This window comes from Euprymna scolopes, chromosome 16, assembly GCF_053919585.1.
Source record: "Euprymna scolopes isolate OS-2025 chromosome 16, ASM5391958v1, whole genome shotgun sequence".
NCBI lineage: Eukaryota > Metazoa > Mollusca > Cephalopoda > Sepiida > Sepiolidae > Euprymna > Euprymna scolopes.
In genome coordinates, this window is record NC_136497.1 from 20,337,239 (window position 1) to 20,362,442 (window position 25,204).

Sequence of the window (25,204 nt, forward strand, 5' to 3'; positions counted from 1 at the left end):
CCTGAATAACCGTGGACTTTTCCCCTAGGAACAGAAAGAATGCCAGAAAGGAAAAAGAAGAACATCTGCTATACATAAATCAAAAGCTCTTAAAGGAGGTAAAAAGAATGAGAAAGAATTCAGCCATGGCATTGATTGACTACAGAAAAGCGTACGACAGGATCCCCCAAGCCTGGATAATAGAATGCTTAAAACTGAATAAAATACTAAGCAAGATCATCAACGTGATTGAAAATGCAGTGAGAAGACGGAGACTGGAACTGACAGCTGATGGGCAACACATAACAGAAATTAACATACAAAGAAGCATATTTCAAGGAGATTCACTATCACCATTACTGTTCATCAAAGCCGTGATGCCCCTGAACAGTATACTAAGAAAGTACCAAGCTGGATACAAGTTATCTAATACAGAGGAAAAAATAAACCACCTGATGTACATGGACAACCTGAAACGTTTTGCAAGGACTAAAAATGAACTAGAGACACTAATAAACTCTACCAGGATCTTCAGTTAGGATATACAAATAGAGTTTGGCATGGAGAAATGCGTACTATTAGTTATAAGAAAGAGAAAATTAGAGACGGCAGAAGGTATGGAACTAGCCAACCAAATAGAGATGAGGACCCTAGGGGAACAAGACGCCTATAAATACTTGGGAGTTCTGGAAATAAACACCATCAAAGCAACAGAAATGAAAGAGAGAATTGGAAAGGAATACCTCAGGAGAAAAAGAAAACTCCGAGAAACTAAATTATATAGCAGAAACCTAATAAAATGGTCAGTATCACTAGTAAGATACTCTTGACTGTTCATAGGGTGGACTAAAGGAGAATTGAGACAGCTCGATCAGAACATCAGGAAACTCATGACCATGCACAATGCACTTCACCCAAAGGACGATGTTGACCAAATCTACGTGAAAAGGAAAGAAGGTGGGAGATGACTAGTTTGTATAGAAGACTTTGTGAATAACACAAAAAAGGAATTAGAAAAATACATAATGCAAAACACTGAAAGGATAATCATGGCAGCGAGAAACACTGAAAGAAAAACGAGGAAACAGAAAACAGAGAGACAAAACATGAGACGAGAAAAAAAAATCAGAAGAGAAAAACTACACATCAGATTCATGAGGATGACAAAAGATCAGAAAAGGATATTGATGCGAAAAGGACACTTAAACCGAGAAACTGAATCCCTAATAACTGCAGCAGAAGATAAGAATCAACCATATCAAAGCAAAGATTGACAAAACACAAGAAAACAGCAAATGCAGACTCTGCGGACAAAGGGACGAAATGATAAACCATATAGTAAGCGAACGCAGCAAACTGGCTCAAAAGGAATGCAAGAAGATGCAAGTAGGGAGGGCAGTACACTGGGAATTATGCAAACAACTACATCTCCAACGGACAGATAAATGATACAAGCATAAACCGGCAACAGTACTTGAAAACGAAGCTCACACAATCCTATGAGACATGGACATCCAAACAGATAAACCCATCCAAGAAAGAAGACTGGGTGTTGTAAGAATTAACAAAGAAAAATCTTGTCAAATCGTAGACTTTGGTGTTTCAGCTGACCACAAGGTGAATATCAAAGAAAAGAAGAAACGAAGCAAATATACAGAGCTAGCCAGAGAGCTTAAAGGGATATGGATGATGAAGAAAATCAGGATAATACCTATAATAGTAGGAGCACTAGGAACAATTCGGAAAAGTTGGAAAAAAAGAATAGCGGGAAATTGGAATTGCAGAAATGGCTGGAAAAATACAACGAATAACAATAATGAAAACAGTTGAAACATTAAAGAAAACGTTTGAATGCGGAGAACACGAGCCACATGAGCGGGCCAGACAAACTGCTACAGAGATAAAACATGAAGAAGCGTTACATGGAACCAAGAACATTAAAGCTCGCTATCCACCTCATTCCCTTCTATTGCCCCATCATTCCCCCCCAAAGTTATACCAAATAGCCGAGAAGCGTCAAGGAGGATGGAAAGACGAAGAAGAGTGCATTGACCAGACCTCCGCTGGACAAGTGCCAAGAGAACTGGGACCTTGGGGAGGCTTATTGTCACTCAAATTCCAATGGCCGATGCCAGCGATAAATCAATGGTAAGAGGTTGTTGCCACAACGCAAATTCATTTGGAGATGGAGAGAACTGGAAACCTAGGGAGGCTTGTCTCTTAAATTCCAGGGAACACCGCAGGTTATTGTCAAGGAGAGATCTCTGTTGACATGTGTGAAAGCTTCTTGTGAGCCAATAATAATAATAATAATAATAATAATAATAATAATAATAATAATAATAATAATAATAACAATAATAATAATAATAATAATAACAATAATAATAATAATAATAATAGTAATAATAATAATAATAATAATAATAATAATTCCCTCAAAAGACTACAAAGAATTGCAGAAAAAACACGATCAAGTGGGAAAAACAGTACACTAGAAACTATGAAACCATAAAAAATAGTATAAGCATCTTTGATCTTACACCAAATAGTCGTGATGGGCCAGGTGTATGGGAAGATCTAGGAAAAAAAGCATTAACTATATCTCCACTTGATGAATGCAAAGAGTCTTAGGACTGTGTGAAGGCGTATTGCTACTCAGATTTCAATAAAAAACAATGGTCGGTGCCAGTGAGAAATCAATGGTAAATGACTGTTGTGATAACACAGATTGATTTGCAGAGATTATCGAAGGAGTACTAGAAATCTGAGGAGACTTGTTGTCACCAGATTCCAACGAACGCAACAGGTTGTTGACAGACAGAAATCTTTGATGATGGCCTGTGTGAAAACTCCAAATGAGTACATAATAATAGTAGCCTATTTCATGAGTAACAATATAAATTCACATCGCATCAAGAATAGTAAGCATTATTTTATAGCCAACAATTTTAGCAAATGACTGCATTTTTCGTTTCATTTGGCCACTGTGAGAAGAAAACACTTTAGAATATATATATACACTAATTGAACCGTACAATTGCTCTGTGTGTGTGTGTGTGTGTGTGTGTGTGTGTGTGTGTGTGTGTGTGTGTGTGTGTGTGTGTGTATGTGTGTGTGTGTGTGTGTGTGTGTGTGTGTGTGTGTGTGTGTGTGTGGATAAAATAACGATAACTTATTGATGCTGAGGAGATGTTCGGATATCGAGAATAGAGAATTATGACAGGAAAAATATGTTATTATTTGATGTAAGATAATTATGTAAGCGAGTGGAATATTACTTTGTAGGAGTGTATATTTCCTTAACTTTCTTCCAACCAATCGGCGTCGTGAATGTAGGAAAAAGCAGATGCGATTCGAGATAAGCGTTATAAGTGGCGTCCGCCATTGCTGTCGATTTCTCATGCGATGTGTTAATTATTGCCTACACAAATCAATACGCGTTCATCTACACACACACACACACACACACACACACACACACACACACACGCAAACAGATGTTTTTCTGTGAATGTAAACGAATGCCATTCTGTGTGTGTGTGTGTGTTCTTCGCTGTGGCAACGCTAGGCTATTATATAAGAACAATTACAACATTTTAAAAATAGTATTTGAACTCATCATTTAACAACAAAGATGTTTCAGCTGTTGTGTTTGATCAGCGCCATTTTGGCGTCTGCTTTAAGTGAGTAATTTCTAATTTCTTTTAAAAACTACTCGTCTAGCTACAACCACTATCAACAATTTGGTGCCTGTTCGAAACAGAAACGAAAATCGAAAGTATCAAAATTGAATTTCTATTAAAAACTAATGTTATCTACTTAATGTCTGTGTAATTTTCAACTAAAAGAAATGTTATTTACTTGTCGTGTCACAATTAGTAACACATTACTGCTTTGTTACATAAAACTTGTATTTTCACGATTCATTGATCCGTCATTATTATTTCAAAATGTAACTTAAACAAGAGAAGTAACCCAGAGTTTGGAACCTGTTTATTATTAAAGTATAACTTGCAATGTCTTCGAAAAAATTTCATTAAAAATTAATTTCCTATTTTTTCATTTTTCCCAATTCTTGGATATGTAACTAATTTCGACATGATAATTAAGTAGATACAATTGGTTTTAATTGAAATTCAATATTCGATTATCGATTTTCGTTCTTATACTGAATAAGCGCCAACAATTTCCTTACTCTCTGTCTTTGCCAAAAGACACATGAAAATTTCATGAGTTTTTTTCCTTAGAATTGCTCGTCTGTGGAACCTAATACCTTGAGACTGCTTACCAGCTGACTAAAACATGGTCGCTGTCAAGTCCAATATAAACAAATTCTTGTTGAGTTGTGCTCTTAAATAATCAAATCCTATCCAATTCCCTCATTACAAATTATCCTTATCTCAAGTGGCCTCTGGGCCTTGATAAGCGGTGACCCCCTTGTAAAATAAATTAAATAACAACATTTTGATCTTTCTAAAACTTTATTTCTATCGTTTGATATATATATATATATATATATATATATATATATATATATATATATATATATATATATAGTCTTTGAAGTTTTCAACCTTTAAAACTATACAAAAAAACATTTTTTATCATTCGTTAGAAAACCATCTAGTCAGTAAGTTATTTAATCACCTGCAATCAATGCATCAACTCGCTCTCGAATTTACTATAATACCAATAATTTATTTTTCAAGTGATCATCAGTTGTTTACCATGAAACACTGTTTCGGGGATTTAAAAACAAAACATTATATTACATCATGGCTCCCCAGCAGTGTTGATCAAACACTCACACACACACACACATACACACACACACACACACACACACACACACACACACACACACACACACACACACACACACACACACACACACATATATATATATATATATATATATATATATATATATATATATATATATATATATATATAATGAGAAAACAAAAGTATGAAATGAAGTCACAAAACTATATATTGGTAGATATAGAAGGGATCATTTATTGAATAATGGAATACAAGAAAAATTTGGGGATAGAAGAGACTCTTCATGCCAGGGCATTTCGAAGCCTAATGCTTCTCATCAGAAGAGTAGAGAAGGTGCTAGGTAGCATGGGGAAGATGCGGCGTATAGCGTAGGATTCATTAGGGACGACAAAGATTAAGAGGAATTATAGAATGTTGGGGTAAGCTTTATTGAATTCTAAATAAATAAAGAGAAGCTTGTTATATATAGTATGATACATAAGATTTTATATGGTCTTTAACATAGTGTTGAGTTTAAGGGGTATATGTTTTAGGGTTAAATTAGGAGTATATTGTGGCTGCGTGGTTATTTATTTTAACGGTTTGTGAGGTGTCTATTATCTATGGAGTGGCATTTTTGACAGGTGCAACCTAAACGGCAAAAGGCGGCTATAAAATCGCTTATAATTTTTTTTTTGGGGGGGGGGTATGCAAGGTTGTAATATTGATTAAGTAATATTTTTTTATCCATTCTATATCTACCAATATATAGTTTTGTGACTTCATTTCATATTCTTGTTGTCCTATTGTATAAGCTCCAATAATAATTGTTGAGCTTGGCATTATCCAGATAAGTCTCCTCTTGTGGAATTGAACTCTCTCTTTTCCTCTCACGCATTAAACTATATATATATATATATATATATATATATATATATATATATATATATATATAATACTCAGCATATATATATACACACACATATATATATATATAATACTCAGCATATATATATATATGCTGAGTAGTTTTAATTTCTCAGCTACAATCATGTCGTCTCATTGATCCTTTAATAACCATAATCCTAACCCCAAGCCGTTTTATGAACCTTTATGTTCAAATGTCCCTTTGTCCTCAGAAGTGGTCATCAAATATTTTTTTAAAAATAATAAATAAAATCTGTTTTCTCAATTAAAACTAAATAGGATTAAATTCATATTATTTGGAATATTCTTACTATTTTTCTTATTTTGAGTGTTATTTCCACAACCTTTCGACCGATGTAACCGTTGATCTTCTTCAGGTGTCTCTCATCAAAATAAAACATATCAATCCTCATTTTAAAATTTCAGAAACATAGCATAAATTTGTTAGTCTTTTCTACAGTTGAGAATATTTTTATCATACAACGCTTGATAGCACATGCGATAGACCATTCCCACAAGCTGTAAACCAAACATGGTAACTCAGTTTCGGGGGCTAAGACGATACTACTACTCTATGACCCAATAAGCAGCTTTTGTCATCAGACAGAATATTAAAAAAAAGATAGCGTTCATCTTTACAGTTCCATAAAGTTTTATTTAAACGCGTTAATTATGACTGTTGCTGACATTATACTTTAAAACGATCGTCGCTTGATGTCATATAAACTCGGAAAATGCCGTTTCGTGCATATACAGGGTGTCCCAAATTGATCTGACACATTTGTAAAAAAAAACAAAAAAAAACAATTAAATAAAGAATTTTTTTAAATTTTTTAAATATACGCAAAATACCATTTTATTTTAATTAGGTCAAAAATCATTTATATCTGTATTGATGCAATTTTTTTAAATTTTAGAATACCCTAATGAATTTGATTTGCGTGGTGATATTGTCTGGCACATAAGATCACCGGATCTAAACCGCTGCGATTTTTTTTTTTTTTAAGTATAACGCATTTAGACACCGCCCTCGATATCTTGAAGAATTAAAACGAGCTATTCGTTCTGAAATTGCTGCTATTCCATTCGAAATGATCCTTCAAGTTATTGAAAACTTTCGTGAATGTCGTATGTTAGTGATGATGAGGAACATTTGGTCGATTGAATATTTAGGGTTGTGTAAAATAAAATAGCATTCTACGTACATTTAAAAGATTTAAAAAAATATTATTTAGTTGTTATTTAATTTTGGGAAGTACAAACAAATGTTTTAGCTCATTTTGGGACATGTATTTACAATTGGGCGACTAAATTATTGGCTTGATAAGAAATTATTCATATTTTTAAACTCTTTTTCACTCCAAGCAGTGAATATCGCAATTAGTAACGTTAGAGACTAGTATTTGGGATCGTGTCTAACAGGTGCTGTAAAGAGTTGAGCAGTGGTGTGTCTGTTCACATTACATTTAAACTCCAGTAGATTAGTACGGTCAGGGAAACAGGAAACAGGGAGGTAATCCCAAAGTCTAGCAGTCTGAGGGAAGAAACAATCAGAGTCTTTCATAGCATCTACAGTGAACGGGCGAGATTTTGTTGCTTATCGGGTTAGTCGGAAGTATGTACATCGAGGGGGGGGGGCAGAAGTGCTACGATTTCATCTGAGCACATTTCAGTAAAGTACTTGTAAAATAGGCGCATATACATACATAATACATTTATTTATTCATACTATAATCTATATCACTTTAGTTCAACACACAAACTTTAAAATAAAAACACCACCATGGAATCTAAACGGATCGTGACTGATACGGTTTGAGAGAAATAATTATTAAATTTAAACTGTAAAAATGTGCGAGAAATAGGAATGATAATATTCAATGAATGTTTCTATTTACTTGCTGCTCGCGAGAGCAACGTTACATACAAGCTCTGTGCTTAATAGGACATTATAGTATTATTTTAATTATTTTTTAATGACATTATGCTTTTATTTGAAGTAATTTTATCTCAGTATGCAATTACTTTAACGACATCATGTTATTAATAATCAAAATAATAAATAAATACAATAAATACAAAATATTAAAAGAGGTATGTTAATTTCGTATCGTTTAGATTTTGTCTTGCTGCAGCGTACATTCGCCGCGGGCCTGATTCAGTATATTCACATCCGCCATTGTTCGCATGAAAATTCGATAAAAAATGTTAAAGATAGAAATGATTTCCTTTTTGACGCGTTAAATACTTAAAATTTCCTTTTAAATTTTGAAGAGACACGAAGTCATATATTTTTCTTGTATTTACAAAAGGTTAAAGTGACCGACTTGTTTACAAATAAATTCAAATGCATTATGATGAATTTTATTTCGCAATTGAATTATTTTTCAAATATGAATTTTTAAATGTTCATTTGAGTAAATTACGCTAAGGTAAGATCTGGCTGAGATCGAATGTAGTATGTCCTGATGCGGTGTGTGTGTGTGTGTGTGTGTGTGTGTGTGTGTGTGTGTGTGTGTGAAACGGCACTAACGCTTGTTTATAAAAATAAATATCCAACAGAATATTTAGGCATATGTGTGCACTCAGACGCCTTGAAAGAATGCTCGATTCACTCCAACATAATCGAAGGTTTATTCCAAATAGCATGTATACTTTCCAAACTAGAATAGAAGACAATCTCAAAACAATTTTTTTTTAAATTTTGTAAATTTCATCCTCATTTTTTCCGTGTGAACCTCTTTTGCAGAGAATAATGCGAGATAATGATGTTTCTTTTTCCATTGTGTTGTATGTTTTAAATCTGCGTAATGTTGATTCGCGTTAAGGAAAACGTTTGGCACAAATGAAATTATAAGATTATGAAATTTGAATATTGTTATAAAAAAACAAGAAGTCAATTCTAATGTAACGTTTCTTTTCTTTTCACTTTAATCTTTTGATGTTTTTAAATGAATAATGCGCCTCAACTTTAGTAATCTTATAGATGCGTCCCCGAGTAAAAGGCGTGAAAAGCTTTGGTATAGATGAATATAAAGAAATCACAAAATAGAACAGAAAAATAACGATTACCTTACTCCCATCTACGAAGTGCCTTCAATAAGTTTCCAGACTTTTTGTACAGGCGTTTAAAATTGTTGTAGACTTTTGAAAAATGCGTATGTTGTTATTATTATGCATCTTATGAGATGACTGGCAACTTTTTATGATTACAGCTTCAAATAAACAGCTACAGCAGGAATTGGAATACACCCTACTAAAGCCTCATTGTCACAGCTGGACGTGAGGAAACTTTAGAAGAAGGATATAAAATAAAACTGTGTTTTAAACTTAGAAAAAATGCCAGAGAAACGTATGGAATGCTTCAGACTCTTTTTTGACTATCTTTCGAGCATCAGTTTTTGAGTGGGGTAAGCGATTCTAGGAAGGCTGGGAGTCCGTGAGTGTTGATGAGAGGTGTGAAAGGGGTAAAGAAGTCAGAACAACAGAGTTGATTGACAAAATAAAAAAATTCATGAATAAGAACCGTGTCTATAAAGATAATCACAACACAGTCTGATGTCAGTGTGGGAACTGTACACACAATACTTCGCCAGAAACAAAAGATGCGGAAGATTTACGCAAAGATTGTCCCAAGAGTGCTCATAGAAAATAAAAAAGAAGACGTTGTCATGACAAAAACAGTTCCTCACCTTCCCTGTAGTCCAGAACTTGATTTAGTAGATCATGCTAAAGTATCTGCTAAAGGCATCTTCATGGTTCGATAAACATACAGTTCATTCCAAACTATATAGTTTTCAATTTATTTGAGTAATGCCCCTTCTCCTCATCAAGAACTAGCCTGGGTGCCAGGCATTGCCCGGGTATTTGGAGGTGTGTGTTGAGCAAAAACAAAAACAAAAGTGGTAGTAGGCAGGCAGGCTCGAACCCGTACCGCGAAGGAAGAAAAGAACGTGGGAAAAAATATGACGCCTTTGCCGTTGCGTCTATCGCCAAACCGGAAGTGGCGAAAGTTTAAATTAAGGCTAGTAAATCGAAAAGAGGGGATGACTTTCGAAAATATCGACGAAAAAAGCGATCCCTCCGTGTAGAAAAGTTCCCAGTTGAGAGTGAAGGAATTAATGTTTTTAGCCAATTTGTTTGGTATTTATCGTCCGAAGGGTCGAGCTTCAAAACGAAATCTCGGAAAAATCCGTCGCCTCTGTCGAAAGTTTAAGAAGACATACATACATAAATACATACATACATTTAAACAGACAGGTGAGATTTATATTATAGAAGATGGTCTTTCGTAGGACTACGAATGTTCTCTCCGTCTAAACAGTCATTTGTCGACACACGAACTATAACTAGAATTTAAGAATTCATTTAAGGTTTACTCTTCTAGGTCAGCCAGCTTTCTATCTATACCCAATTCTGTTAACAAGATAACCCCGTGAATAATGCGATATTAATTACTGATAGACTGCATATTGCTCATAACATATATGGAAAACACTCGCATGCCTCGAATCGGCCATATTGAATCGGCACTGCTCCTTTAGCAATTTTTGTTTTGCCTTTTTTATTGATGTCTAAATGTCTTTTTAGATCTAAAGTCATTTTGAGAAATTCTATATTCGTTAACTTTGCCGGGAGAAATGTTTCGAAACAAACTTTTTATCTTTTTTAGGTGTACAAGGGGATGAAGTGCATCATATTGTGGGCGGTAGAAAGGCGAGATATTGTGAATTTCCACACATTGTTTTTATCTACACGTCAAAGAACGGAAAACATTTTGGATGCGGAGGTGCCCTAATTGACGATAGACATGTTCTTACTGCTGCCCATTGCATGTAAGTAAATTCTGCTTCATGTATATATGTATATATATATTTGTTTTATTTAATATATATGTCATATATATTATATATATATGTATTTATTTTACATAATATGTATCATATATATATGCGTGTATCTATTTTACTTGATATATATATACATATATATATATATATATATATCATATATATGTGTATTTACTTTATTTGATATATATATATACATATATATATATATAAAATCTTAGAAAGTTCTATACGTAGATTAATGGCTATGTCAGTGATTTATTTCGTGTTGTAGGGTTCAAAAACGAAAACTCAATTCGGAATCGTTTTGAGCGACATAATTCTTGTTACCGTGCAATACTTCTTTATGCGTTTTTGTTGAATTATACGTTTTGTTGATTTATACAAATATACATTACATGTAACGCATTGATGTCTGATTGTCTAAAGAGTGACAAGAGCAACAGTATAAATTAATATATGAGATCATTTTAAGTGTTAAGTTGCCAAGCTAATCAAAAACCTTGATTCCAGTAAAGCAACTGGCCCTGACATTCCAATTATAGTACTCAAAAAACTTCAGCCTAAACTAGCGCCCATACTTACAAAACTGTTTAAACGTTGTCTTAAGGAGAATAGTTTCCCATCACCCTGGAAAATTTCATCAGTATGCCCTGTATTTAAGAATTCAGGTGATCGCTCATCCCCCTCTCAGTACAGGCCAATAAGTCTCCTGTGCGTCATGAGTAAGTTGCTGGAATATGTGTTAAATACAGAAGTAATCAACCATATCAACAAAAATAACCTTCTTAGTGACACTCAATATGGTTTCCGTTCTGCTAGATCTACAGCAGATGTGCTTACAGTTATATCTCATAGGATTAGCAAATCTCTCGACGGAGGCAACCTTTCTAGGACAATTGCTCTTGACATATCTAAGGCCTTTGATAGGGTATGGCATAAAGGTTTACTTCATAAGATCTCTAGCTATGGTATTGCTGGAAATGTCTTCTCAATTATTAAATCATTTCTTTCTGATAGGTTCATAAGAGTAGTAGTTGAGGGGCAAAAATCAGAGGCTCACAGTATTAATGCCGGTGTCCCTCAGGGGTCCATCCTGGGCCCAACTCTTTTCCTGATCTACATTAATGATCTTCCAAATCACATCCTTACATCATTTGTAGACATTTATGCTGACGACACTACCATTTATGGTAGCACATCTAAGACAGTAAACGACCAAGTTCTCTCCAATTCTCTCTCCTCTGATCTTGAGCACGTAGTACAATGGGGTAAGGAGTGGCTGGTTACTTTTAATGCATCTAAAACCAAGCTTCTCTCTTTACATCATCAACATTCTGATCCACATCTGGCATCAATTGAAATGAATGGCTCTCGTCTTCAGGAGGCCTCAAGTTTTGACAAGCTTCTTGGCTTGACCATTACTCCTGATCTTAAATGGAACACGTACATCAAATCTGTTGCCAAGGCCGCTGGAAAAATGGTGGGATATTTTTATCGATCCGGTAGATATCTCACTGCTGATGCTATTCTCTATCTATATAAGAGCCAGGTACGTCCAAGGATGGAATACTGTTGCCACATCTAGGCAGGAGCTGCTAGAAAGGACTTGTCCTGCCTTGATAGAGTTCAAAATAGACTTCGTAGCCTCGTAGGAGATGTCCTTTTCTCTTCCTTGCAACCTCTATCTCACAGAAGAGATGTTGCGAGTCTGTCTCTTATGTATCGTTATTTTCATGGAAAGTGTTCGACTGAGCTTCAATCTATGGTCCCCCCTCGCCAAACTTTCACAAGAAACACTCGTCTAGCTGTAAACACTATCAATAATTCCCCCCACTCTTTATCTGTGCCTAAACCTAAACGTAGATTCCATGAACAAAGCTTCTTTCTTAGAACTGCACACCTGTGGAATTGTCTTCCGTTTTCCTGCTTACCGGCTAACTACAATATGGTTGTGTTCAAGTCTAACGTAAATAAGTTCTTGATGAGTCGTTCCATATAAGTTATCAAATTTACCAAATTTTCATTACTAATGATTACTATATTGTCCAATTTTTACTGTACACTCTTTAACCCTTATCCTTGAGTGGCCTCTTGGCCTTGATAATGTGGTGATGCCTTTGTAAAAAAAAAAAAAAAAAAATGTATATTATATGTGCAGGATATAAAACATTGACAGAATCCACAACGATGTAATCTGTGCATAAACTATATAGTTATATAACTGCATTAACCGTATATATATATATATATATATATATATATATATATATATATATATAAATCCAAATCCGTATATATATATATACATATATATATATATATATATATATATATATATATATATATATATATATATATATATATACATATATATATATATATATATAAATCCAAATCCGTATATATATATATATACATATATATATATATATATATATATATATATATATATATATATATAGTTAACAAATTTATTCTTAGATTTTATTTAAATGCAACAAAGTAGAAGATAAATTCATAATCTAGACTCTTTAAAGAAAAATCCTTCTTCTCATCGGAAGATGAAATCAGTTTTGTAAAATTTTGCTACAGTTATTTATTTAAATTATAAAATCTTTTCAGTTTGAGTTATTCTTATAAATCCGACTGAAGAATATAACGATTATATCAAATGTTTGATAAAAATGGAAACATTATATTTCCAATGAAAATCGAAATACTGGGAAGTAATAATACGCTAATTTCTGGTCTAAACATTTGAAATTTTACATAAAGGGTATTCAGAAGTAGGGCCAGATTTTTAATCGGCTTGTGTCGAACATTTAAGCTGCCAAGGGGTCAAAGTTCAAAAGTTTTGACCTTTGCGGTGTCTAGCAAACTACTAAGTCAATTTTGGGTCGAAACATTTAAAATTTATATGTAACGGGTATTCAGACATGCGGCAAGCACTGTAATCAGTTTTGGGGCAAAAATTTGTCTGCCAAGAGGTCAAAGTAGAAAGAGTTGACCTCCGTGAATTTTATGCCTAAACACTTAAAATTTTAGACGTAGGTAACTTAAATATATGCTTGTGTATGGATGCATCCACGCACACGTGTGTAGATATATTTATGTGTTTCTGAGTATATATATATATATATATATATATATATATATATATATATATATATATATATATATATATATAAGAAGCTTATTATAATTACAGAGCAATATAATGAATTTATCAATGTCAAAAGTCTTTTTTCCAAAGTTCATGACGTTGACCATCTTACAATTTATTCCTTTAATTCATTTGACATTTACAATTCTTAACAATAATTGTTTGGTAGCACAAATTCAGTTATTATTATTATTATTATTATTATTATTATTATTATTATTATTATTATTAATAATAATAATAATAATAATAATAATAATAATAATAATAATAATAATAATAATTCTGTTTCTTATGTTGTTGTTATTTAAGGGCTGGCAATATAACGTCATCCGATATCCTTATTGGTTCTCTGGATAAAAGGTTAATGCCGACGTGGATCCCAGTTGCCCGTTTCATCAAGCATAAACACTATAAAAATATCGGCACTACAGTTTGTAAGTAATATTCATTTATTTTCAGTAACTTACGTCACTTATAATGATTACTTGTGTTACCTCTTTTTTTGTTGTTGTTGTTGAAACATTTCATGTCATCTCACTTGTCTCAAACATCAACCACTTTCTATTTTTTTTTCGAATTAACCAGAATACTTTATATCAAAAATTCACAAAATATATTTTGTATTTTTTTTAATATTAAAATATATTCAATAACAGCAAATAATAGTTAATTAATGGCATGTCTTTTTTCAAAACCAATATGCAAAGATAAGGAAGTTTCATCGAATGTCCCGTTAATTTGGCAAACCAAGAGAAGGCTCCAAGTATTTTCTCGAATAGTAACGATGAAGAAGCGCGCATAAAGCCAATTTAATTCGCGATTGTTCCCAGTGTGGCACGTCATTAATAGACCAAAGCTATTGAGGTAATCCCGTGATGCCGGGACTATCGCTTCTCTTCTTTTCTATGACGATTGGCTGAACTACAAGTCTGCCAAGGAAACCAGCTAATTTGGACCATTTTGCAGTTCTCTTTTGTTATTATTAACAATAGATCTGGTTGAATATTAGTTACTGTGACGTTGGCTTATGTAATAAGCAATAACCAATAAGTATAATAGGCATTTTGTCAGTTTATTTACGGATATACAAATATACACAAAACGCATGAATTCTCTAGTCTTTAGTTTAACAAGTTCTGGTGGGTCATATGTGTTCCTACGCCGACGGGTTACAGTCTTTGTGTTTAGGAGAGTAGTTCTATTGAAATTACTACAGTTAAAAGTTAAAAAGAGACAGAGCGTTCCTAATATTGGCCATAGCACTCTTTATTAAAGCATAGCTAATAAAAACGCATTTTATTGTTTGGGGTGGGACTTTTTCCCTAAAGAGATTTTCTTTCAATTAATACGGAAAAGTAGCGTTCGAATTTAGTTGAATAACAATCAAAGCATTCAATTGTTGTTTTTTTTTTTGTTTCACATACATTTTTCCCGCTATTTTCATTATTATTTTTTTAATTTCCATTCATTCTAAACAAAGAATAGTACTACTGAAACGCAATAGGTCACAGTGATAGAGACCAGATATATGGGCGAATAACATGGATGAGGAGTTGGGTAGCAAGATGTTGGTTAACATTACATTTAAACTTTTGCATTTCGGTTATTATATCGTATGAATCCGATGATTCTATTGTTGACATACGTTTTCCCGCTACTTTTTTTTCTTTTTTTTTTACTAATAACATTTTTTTAAACAGACAAAAACAATCAATAAAAAAAATCTGCTGATACTGAAAAAAAAAACAATTATAAATCAAATATTCCCCTTATTTTTCAGCGTTAATTGTTAATCTAACCTAAAATGATAACATGAAACCAGCCTAGATTCAATTGTTCATGACTTATGATCTCTTTCTATATGTCATAAAAAGAAGTGTTGAAACAAGAGTTCTATTTTTCTTTTCAAATCTGAAATAAAGATCAAATTAAAATGTTAGGCATTCTTTTTTTTTATTTTTCGTTTTTTTTTCTTTCTTTTCAATTTATTTTTCGAGCATCGTGTTTGAAGGATTTATTTTTTTCATGTAACAGAAATATGCATATACCCCTCATATATATATATATATATATATATATATATATATATATATATATATATATATATATATATATATGTTGACGAGACATCAGTTCTGGTTAAAGTTTGGTTTTAAAATATGCAAACGAAGAAATGATTTGCAGCGATTTTAAATGGTATCTCTTCTTTTATTGTAAATTAAACTCATTCATAAGAAAAAATTAAAATAAAATAGTGAGGTACACCCGAGCTTGAGCATGGAATAATGCGATCTGTAGTCGAATGCTCTATCACTGTGCTATATTTCTTGATGACAATAAATTTTTTTTAAGAAGAAATGATTTGCTGAGATTTTATTATTTCTCTTAGTCTGTATAACTTTGCTTTATGGGCGCCTCTTCATCGTCACTGTTCGAGAAATGCCTTGAGCCTGCTCTTGGTTTGCCAAACTAGAAGAACATCCTTAAAATATTCCCCCTGTAAATTAGAAAAAAAAAATTAATTGATTTTTCGATTTTCGATATTTATCTGATGAATTTCTGTACAAAACTTATCTAAGAACTATTCCTGTTTATCTGTTAGTCTCTCTATCCGGTGACTCGCAGAGTCTTATATTTTGGTCCAAGATCATGGTGTAGTATTTTTGCCAGCTGAATGAACATAATAGTTGAGATTTATCTTGGTATCATTTTGCCATGTATGAATCTCTTGTAAAAAAAAAGATTTTGTATAACAGCTCGCGTCGGAGGGATGCTAATAAATCCAGCTCTCTGTACGATAGCGCAATAGAAAACAAAGCCCTATATCAAGACCCACAGTAATCTTCTCTTTTAACATTCTATGAGGAATCCAACTGTGTGATATTAGTTTTATATTAAATTTTTCATCAATATTTGAGATCTGAATTCGCACCGTCACCCATGACCTTCAACAACGACGTTTTATTTTATTTTGTTTAATGTACAATTTCAAAACTGATAATTATAGACAATGAAATATCAAAATAAAAAAATATTTGTATAAAACTGAATGTTTTAACGCTTCTTTAAAAAAAAATAATTATCAAACACGCATGTCTGGCGTGATGTAAGCAATTTCATGTGCGATATGAAGTGGCATCAAAGTAAGTTTGGTTTTATTATAGCATTCACATCTGTTCTTGACTGACTATTTTTTAACAACCTGGCATATGGGTAGACTTTTTCAAACATCTCATTCGCTAACAACCCTGTTCTATATAATTTTAACTACAACCTTTTTTGATATTATACAATTTTCGTTTTCAGAAGTCAACGCATGTCCTCATTGTAATCCTGGTCACACCTGGACAGGGTATAATGAATTACAAACAAATTCATATATTCATACATACATTCGGGAGAATTAATATTTATTATTATTTACAGTTCTCTGTATAGTGCTATCGAATCAGCCTGTGTGAAGATATCGGCTTCCTGACCTAAAACGCACTAAACATTGATGCTATTGTTTTTTCCTTTCCCTTTGCAAAACCCAATATTGTTCTGCGAATTCAAAACTAAAAACAATTTTCCTCTTTAAAACAACTACACCAAACACCATTAATGAGGAACTTGAAGCATAAATTACACAATTACTAAATCTGCAATTATAAAGATAAGTTTAAGTCAAATACATTTATCGAACTAAACATCGCGAATAAATATTTTGAAGATATAAAAAAAGTTGAAGGATAAAACCTTTTTTCCAACATTACAGCATCTGGCATTAAGTAAACGGAAAACGGTTGATATGCCGTAAAAAATGAAACAACCAAATCAATTAATACAATTCTTGGACGTATGGCTAATTTCATCCCGATCTTTTTTTATTATTATTATTTTAATCCTAAGAAATGGCAGCAAATCGATCTAACAAAAAAAAAATGTAACATGGTTACCCTGGAGCAATCGAAAATGAAAAACATTAAATAAAACTATGATCTAGATCATAATGAGATGTAGGTCAGGGGTATGGGTAGGTGTCGGGTTTGGAATGCGACTGTTATTATTGTGATAATTTGAAAGTTGAGATGAAAATTAAAAGTATAAACATTTAAGTGTTTGCATTTTGAATTATGGCGACTGGAAGAATGCGTTAATAACAAATTTCCCAGTTACGCTAGCGCTCGAGAGGGAATCGAAAAACAAATGTGAGCGAGACTTTTAGTTAGAATAAGCAAACTTTCCGGGGAGAGGTATAGTTCTTTTTGTTTTTTGGGTTTTTTTGCTCCCTCCAGCGAAAGCTAGGAAGTTAAATGTGTATGTCATGATAGGGATGTTGAAAATAATTTCGGCATTTTATTACAATAAAGTGTAAGCACTGAAAATATTTTTTGTTTCGATTTCCAAGAAGATTCAGAAGGCAGGAGATCAAAACGATCGAAACGTTTTGATAGCAATACCCAAGATAGGTAAACGAGTTCGAACATAAAGCATAATAAAAATATGATAATAAAAAATATAATAATTAATACATGAACCATACAGGTGAAGAAGCCGGGAGAACACATCGGCCGTAAATCCACCACTAGTCTTTCACTCGTTAAAAATTGTCTAAAGAAAGATTTTCAAATCAAATTTCGAACACTATCGGCCGAACTCCAACTGGTATCCACCGCCGCCATGTTACATTCCTGTTCCTGTTTTTCAAGTACTTCAATGAAATTTGCTCTGATAAACTTATAACACTTACGCTTCCTCGACCTATACTCTCCGATTAACTAGACAATTAGCAAAATCCCACCCCTTGCCTGTTTAGATCTCTAGATGCCAGAAAGTCTTCTACTTTAATAGTTTCTTCTAGTTTTGAAATTCTCTCCCTGTTTCCTGCTTCCCGGGCTGCATTAATCGGCAGAATTGTAACTGTAATGTGAACAGATATCTCGCTGCTCAACTCCCTACCGATCCATTGTTAGACACGATCCCAAATGGTATCCCCTTAAAAACATAAAAACATTAAAATGCTCAAATGTTGATACAACTGAACCTAAAATGGCTGACTATTGACATGCTCATTTATTAATCATTTCATTCGATTTCATTTGCAGTACATGACATAGCTGTACTTACTTTAGCCAAATCTGTGTCTTTCACGCCATGCATAAAGCCGATCCGAATGGCCGACGAAGATGAAACATTTGTTGGTCAATGTACCATTGCCGGATGGGGAAAAACTGGATGTAAGTTATTTTTGACTCCATTAATATCAAATCAGATGACGTATGGTTTACGAACTGTATATTTCATATATTCCTTCCTTTTGATACTGAAGCAATTTTCATTCTCACTCAAACTATATTATTAAAGTATTTATTTGATATTTTGCAAGCAATATGCATGTGATAACTCAGGTTTATTTTACACCATCTCATTCTACCTATTTATATATAATATAATATAATATAATATAATATGCACGCATGTGGAACTCTCTTCCGTTTCCCTGCTTTCTAGCAGACAAGAATATGATTGTCTTCAAGTCCAACGTAAACAAGTTCTTGATGAGTCGTCCCTTTAAGTAATCCAATTTATCAAATTCCCACTACTAGCGATTACTACGATATTGTCCCATTGACTACCGTACACTAATTAACTCTTATTCTTGAGTGGCCTCCGGGCCTTGAAACTCGTGACTTCTTTATAAAATAAAAAGTTAAAATAGTTACATGAACTTAAATTTAGAAAATATTTGTTCATCTATGTTTGTATAAAACTATTGTTACAATTAAAAAAAAAACTCCTATTATTTTTTTATAAAGAAGAGGTATCTATATTTTCACACAAAGGTGATACCACTTTTTTACTTCCCTTGCATAAAACTTCATTTTATTTTAGCTTACATTGTGATTAAGCCGTCTTTTAAAGCTACAATCATAGGTTTATTAGGTGGAAAGTGAATCCTATACATAAACGAAAATGTATTTATATGCCAAGCTACATTTAAAGCACAGCTCTAAAATTAGTGGGTCCCTTAATATAGAAAGTAAGGAACTTATGCATTCTGCCCACTACATAATAAATGTCTAATCAAAAGCCATATTTGCTAAGGAAAAATCGAATAATAAGAAATATTACGTCAGTATGACTTATCTAAATTTTAAAACTGGATATTACGAATAGATAATTACATTCATTAACACTAACGTCGAATAAAAACAGTACAAGTAATCCGTTACCGGGAGTTTAAAGAAAGTGAACGCTCGCCAATAGTCCAGTGTAAAATAGTATAAGTCAGGACATGTAGAAATTCAGTCAACTCGTATAGATTATGTCTGAATGAGAAATTCGAAATCCTTAACGTTTAAGAACCTCAACATCTATTAAATTGCAGAAACAAAATAGCAAACAGCTGTATGCAAATAATAAAGTAGAATAATAATACATAAAATCATTAAATAAATAAATAATGATAGTAAAATGTACATATATATATATAATTAAATTGAAAAACCTATACCAATATAATATCTAAATATAAAGAAAATATAAGAAGACTTACCACTATCCACAACTAAACAAGAAAGGTGAAATAGAAGTCAGCCGCATTTTGTCTGTGGAAAGCTCGGCGATTGGTTAAGAAAATCACGGGTGAGAAGAACAAACATCTGATTGTTTAGCTATAAAGTTTGATACCACCCGTATAAAATCACCCGCTAACATCAATTGTATTACGTTTTTCTCCTCTTCCGATGAGAAGCACTTACCTTCGAAATGCCATGGCCTAAAGGGGTTCTTTTACAATTTCCTCTCATTTCTGTCCTTATTGACCTAATGATTTAATAAAGTTCTATGTAACTTTTATTCATCATCTTTTTAATTATATATATATATATATATATATATATATATATATATATATATATATATATATATATATATATATATATAATTTTTTAATTTTTTATTGAGCCCATAATAAATTTAAATTACTGTTTCCATTGGATTTTCACTCCAGGAGATGAGGTAGAGTACCAATTTCATCGGAATTTATAGTCCACCTATAAATTCCACCTATAAATTCCGATGAAATTGGTACTCTACCTCATCTCCTGGGGTGAAAATCCAATGGAAACAGTAATGTAAATTTATTATGGGCTCAATAAAAAATTAAAAAATTATATACCGCTCTATTAACATATCGAGCACTTTTATTGTTTTTTTTTTACCTTATTTCCCTGTAAAAGATATATATATATATATATATATATATATATATATATATATATATATATATATATATATAATTCAAACACAGCAGTGTTTGAATATATGGTTACGTGTTAGTTTTACCCATTTAGAACTGCTGTAAAGCTTCACCACTTACTCCTTTTTCGACTAAATTTCAAACAATTTTTACATTTCATAGATCACCTTCTCAGATATACTTTGAAAAAAAGTTAATTTCCGTCCAGTGAAACAAAAGTTATACTCAAATTACTGTCTTCAAAAATTCTCAGAATCTGTAAGGAACGGAGAGATTTTTTTTGATTGGTTGTTGGTTACCATAGCAACCAAATCTGTTACGCTACCTCAAATCAGTTTGAAACGGTGGAGATTATGACGTAACAGTATATAAAAACCTGTCGCTAAAAATTCACTGCCGTCCTGATCCGCCGTTCAGCTGTACTGTCGCTAATAATTTACAGGTAACAAGTAAAACAGGAAGAGAACATTTTATTTCAAAGCAAAGCCTGGAAAAATCATTGATTGCATAGAAAAATACGAGCATGAAAAGTAATATGATTAAGATTTAAACATGGAAAAGTAAAAGGACTTGTTGTTAAAACTGGAAAAGAAAAAGACAAGATATTCTAGTAAAAATACAATAAATTTATAACTTAAGACATTGCAATATCAATTAAGAATTGATTATATAATGTTAAACTGAATTTTTAAAAAAATTCTTAATGCTTCAATGAATTTCTATGAAATACATATCTGTGTGTGTGTGTGTGTGTGTGTGTGTGTGTGTGTGTGTGTGTGTGTGTGTGTGTGTGTGTGTGTACCATACACTGTTAAGAGAGAGAGAGAGAGAGAGAGAGAGAGAGAAGGAGCGGTGAGGAAATGAGATTTCCAATTTAATCTTTATTAATACATCTACAAAGAATACATTTTTGAATATAAACCGAGATTATTGTTTTTAATGATTACTGAATTACAAAACTGTACATTTCTTTGTTATACGAATTTGCAGATAATCAACCCACGGCAAATGTTCTTATGCGCGCTGATGTACCATTGATGCCGAAATCGAAATGTTCGCGTCTCCTTCCAATCGTCCTCTCGCAGCATGTTTGTGCTGGAAGCGGAATTCTTAACGATAAAACTACCTGCAAGGTAACCATTTTTTATGTGTCGACATGTTCACTTGATATTCCCACGTGTTTATGCATTTACTTTCTTGTTCCGCAATATTGCATCCATGTGCCGGTTTACAAGTATTTTAATAAAATGTGCTCTGATGAACTCGTTACACTTGTGCCCCCCCTCTCGGCGTACATATTCCCTACAAACCCGCTTATCAACAAAATCACACCCCTCTACTGTTGAGGTCCCTAAATGCCAGAAAGCTTTCCACTCTAATAGTTTCTTCCCTCGAACAGCTAGGCTTTGGAATTTCTTTTCCTGCTACCTGCTTCCATGACTGTACTGATATGCAGAAGTTTAAATGTAACATAAACCAACATCTTGTTAATCTTTCCTATGCATGGTTCCAAATAGTAGCCCCTTACGACCAAGTGGCGATATGCTTTTAGGGGTGAACGTGGGTAAAAAAAAAAAAAGAATCACCATTAATCTGAAATACATTATCATCTAAATATCATTATGATGAGATCTGTTTGATTTGAATTACTCTTCCGATTATTAATTTATAACACGTCTTAAAATTAAATTTTAATCAATGTAACTTTCAATATCATATTTCTGAAGACAAGATGCATTATGGGAAATATTGTTATAAATTGAAGGTGATTCTTTGCTTACACCAAAAAAGTAGCAATTTCTGCTTTTAACATTAATACAAGCCAATAAGTACTTTTTAGAAATCATTCCGATCTTTCATATTGTTAGTACATCCTCAAAGACTAAAACTTTATCCATCATCAATAATTTTATCAATAGCATTACCTGAAAATTAGTTTCATCGGAATTTGGTTCGATTAATAATTTAATGACCGAACGACACTAATATATGTTTATTCTTTATTCGCCCCAAATAAGACATATTGTCACTTGGACGCAAGGGACTAATATTTGGGACTATATCTATAAGGGTACTATGTAGAGAAGCGAGATGTCTGATCACACTACCTTCATATTTCTGCATGTTAGGAAAGCAGAAAACAGGAAGAAATCTACAAAGTCTCGTAATTAAAGCGACGATTCTATTTAAGTAGAAACTATTCTGGCATCTCAACTCTGAAGGGGTGGGATCCCGCTGTTTGTCTAGTTAGTAATTACATTTAACTTTTCAAAATAAAATAAAATCAAAATAAAAGTAAAATATAATGATGGGACAGTTCGAATATTTTCCTGATTCCGATACAATTACCGATTCTGTTATAAATTCCCAATTCCGATACAGTTACCTATTCCGATTCTAAAATTGACCCGAAAATGTAGAATTTCATTTTTGAGAAGTAGCGTTTCCTTGGAGAGAATCCTCATCTACTTTTAAATGTAGATATCATTTTCTTTTTTATTTGACAGATTTCTTAATATTTTCTAATTATGTGTCGTATCCAAAAATTTGCCAGCAATTGAAAATCAAGTTTTAAGAAAAAAAAAAAAAAAAAAAAAAAAAAAAGGGAAAAAATGTAAATAAGTAAAAGAAGGTTTTTGGGAATCGGAAATTAGGCTAAAACTTTTCCAATTCCGATACCAAAAATATCCCAATTTTTCCGATTCCAGATTCTAATTCCGATTCATCGTGCCAACACTAGCACAAAGATTCGCAGACAACGCCGAGTATGCACATATCTAAAATCTTTCTTTTCTACACTTACAATTTATTGCATGTAGAATGAATGTCGTCATTCCTTTCCCATTCATAGTTACAGCCAAATTCCCAATCTCCGACTAATGGGTGGGGGTGGGGGCCGAAAAGGAACGTTTGCTCACCTTGATCGGCTATTGTTTTTGATGTTTTCACAGATTCTCTTTTAAGTGGTCTCATAATTCCGTTATTGTTTGTTTTATTATACATAGCTTAAAAAATAATCGAATATTTACAATTTACATTTTAATCTCAGTCTTGCAATTATCAAAACAACCACTGCCGCATTCCAAACGTGACGTCTATCCACACCTCTGACGTACATCTCGTTATCATCTATAATTTATATTCACAATCTTGTTTTTCTGATCCCACCCCGACTAATATAATTTCTATTTTCTTTTTTCAGGGTGATTCTGGAGGGCCATTGATGTGCAAAAGCGCTGTTGACGGCAGTCAAGTACTTGTCGGTATCGTGTCATATGGATGGAAATGTGATACTGGGTTAGCTGTCTTCACCAAAGTCTCGTATTACCTGTCCTGGATTGATGCGGTGAAAGAGGTGATACCTTAATTGGCGAACACACCTCGTTTCATTATCTATATCGGAATTTATGGTGGCAGTAGATTAAATTAATATGTCTTCTTATTACGTTCCCACCCAATTAGGATATATTTCGAAAATATTAATATTCACTTCCAAAGAATAGAGAACACTAAAAAAGGAGGTTTATTCTCGAAATATCCGTAAAACTTTTATACCGTGTAACAGGCCATTCGTTGCAAATAAATTAAGCTTAATTTTGAAAATATTAATGTATATACATTAAATATAGTAAAACACAACTATTATAAACATGTATTTTATATAGATTGGATTATAATTTATAATGGATCATACTTAAGAAAATATACCAATTTGTTTTTGAAATTTTATATGGACGCAAACAGATCTTGAATTGACTGGAATGGCTATAAACGAGGCATCAACAAATATATCTAAATTGAAAGAACTGATTATAATCATACCTTTGTCGTTTTAAACGACAAATTTACATGCCGCTGGCGTTTCGATAATATATATATATATATATATATATATATATATATATATATATATATATATATATATGCAGAACAAATGTGAATGAATGGATGATATATTTTAGTAAAGTATATTTTCGATTTGTTGAGATTTATTTATTTATTTTTGTCAATAAAATAAGTGATATTGAAATTATTCGTTTCTGTTGATTTTCTCTCTTTTTTTAAATTGCAGATTATAAGCTATTATAGAAACCTTATAAATAAATTTAAGCATAATTTTAAAACGTTCTAATTATAGTTCAGCACAAAATTATGCAAAATATTTTCGTCTGTGATCCATTAGGTCAATATATGTTATATGCGTGTGTGTGCGCACGCGCGTTTGAATATATATTTCGAAATTCCAAAATGTTTTCATAAACATATAGA

The 25,204-nt window shown here is 32.6% G+C and overlaps 1 protein-coding gene across 1 annotated transcript; it reads left to right on the forward strand.

Annotated features, from left to right (window-relative positions):
- Positions 1 to 3,541: 3,541 nt before the first annotated feature.
- On the forward strand, positions 3,542 to 24,965 carry LOC145296246 (mast cell protease 1A-like). The gene is made up of 6 exons (XM_080142459.1): positions 3,542 to 3,665; positions 10,346 to 10,508; positions 14,002 to 14,126; positions 18,780 to 18,911; positions 21,926 to 22,068; positions 24,138 to 24,965. Exons 1-6 carry the CDS (start codon positions 3,617 to 3,619, stop codon positions 24,300 to 24,302), a joined length of 777 nt encoding a protein of 258 aa, XP_079998585.1. The 5' UTR covers positions 3,542 to 3,616; the 3' UTR covers positions 24,303 to 24,965.
- Positions 24,966 to 25,204: the final 239 nt, after the last annotated feature.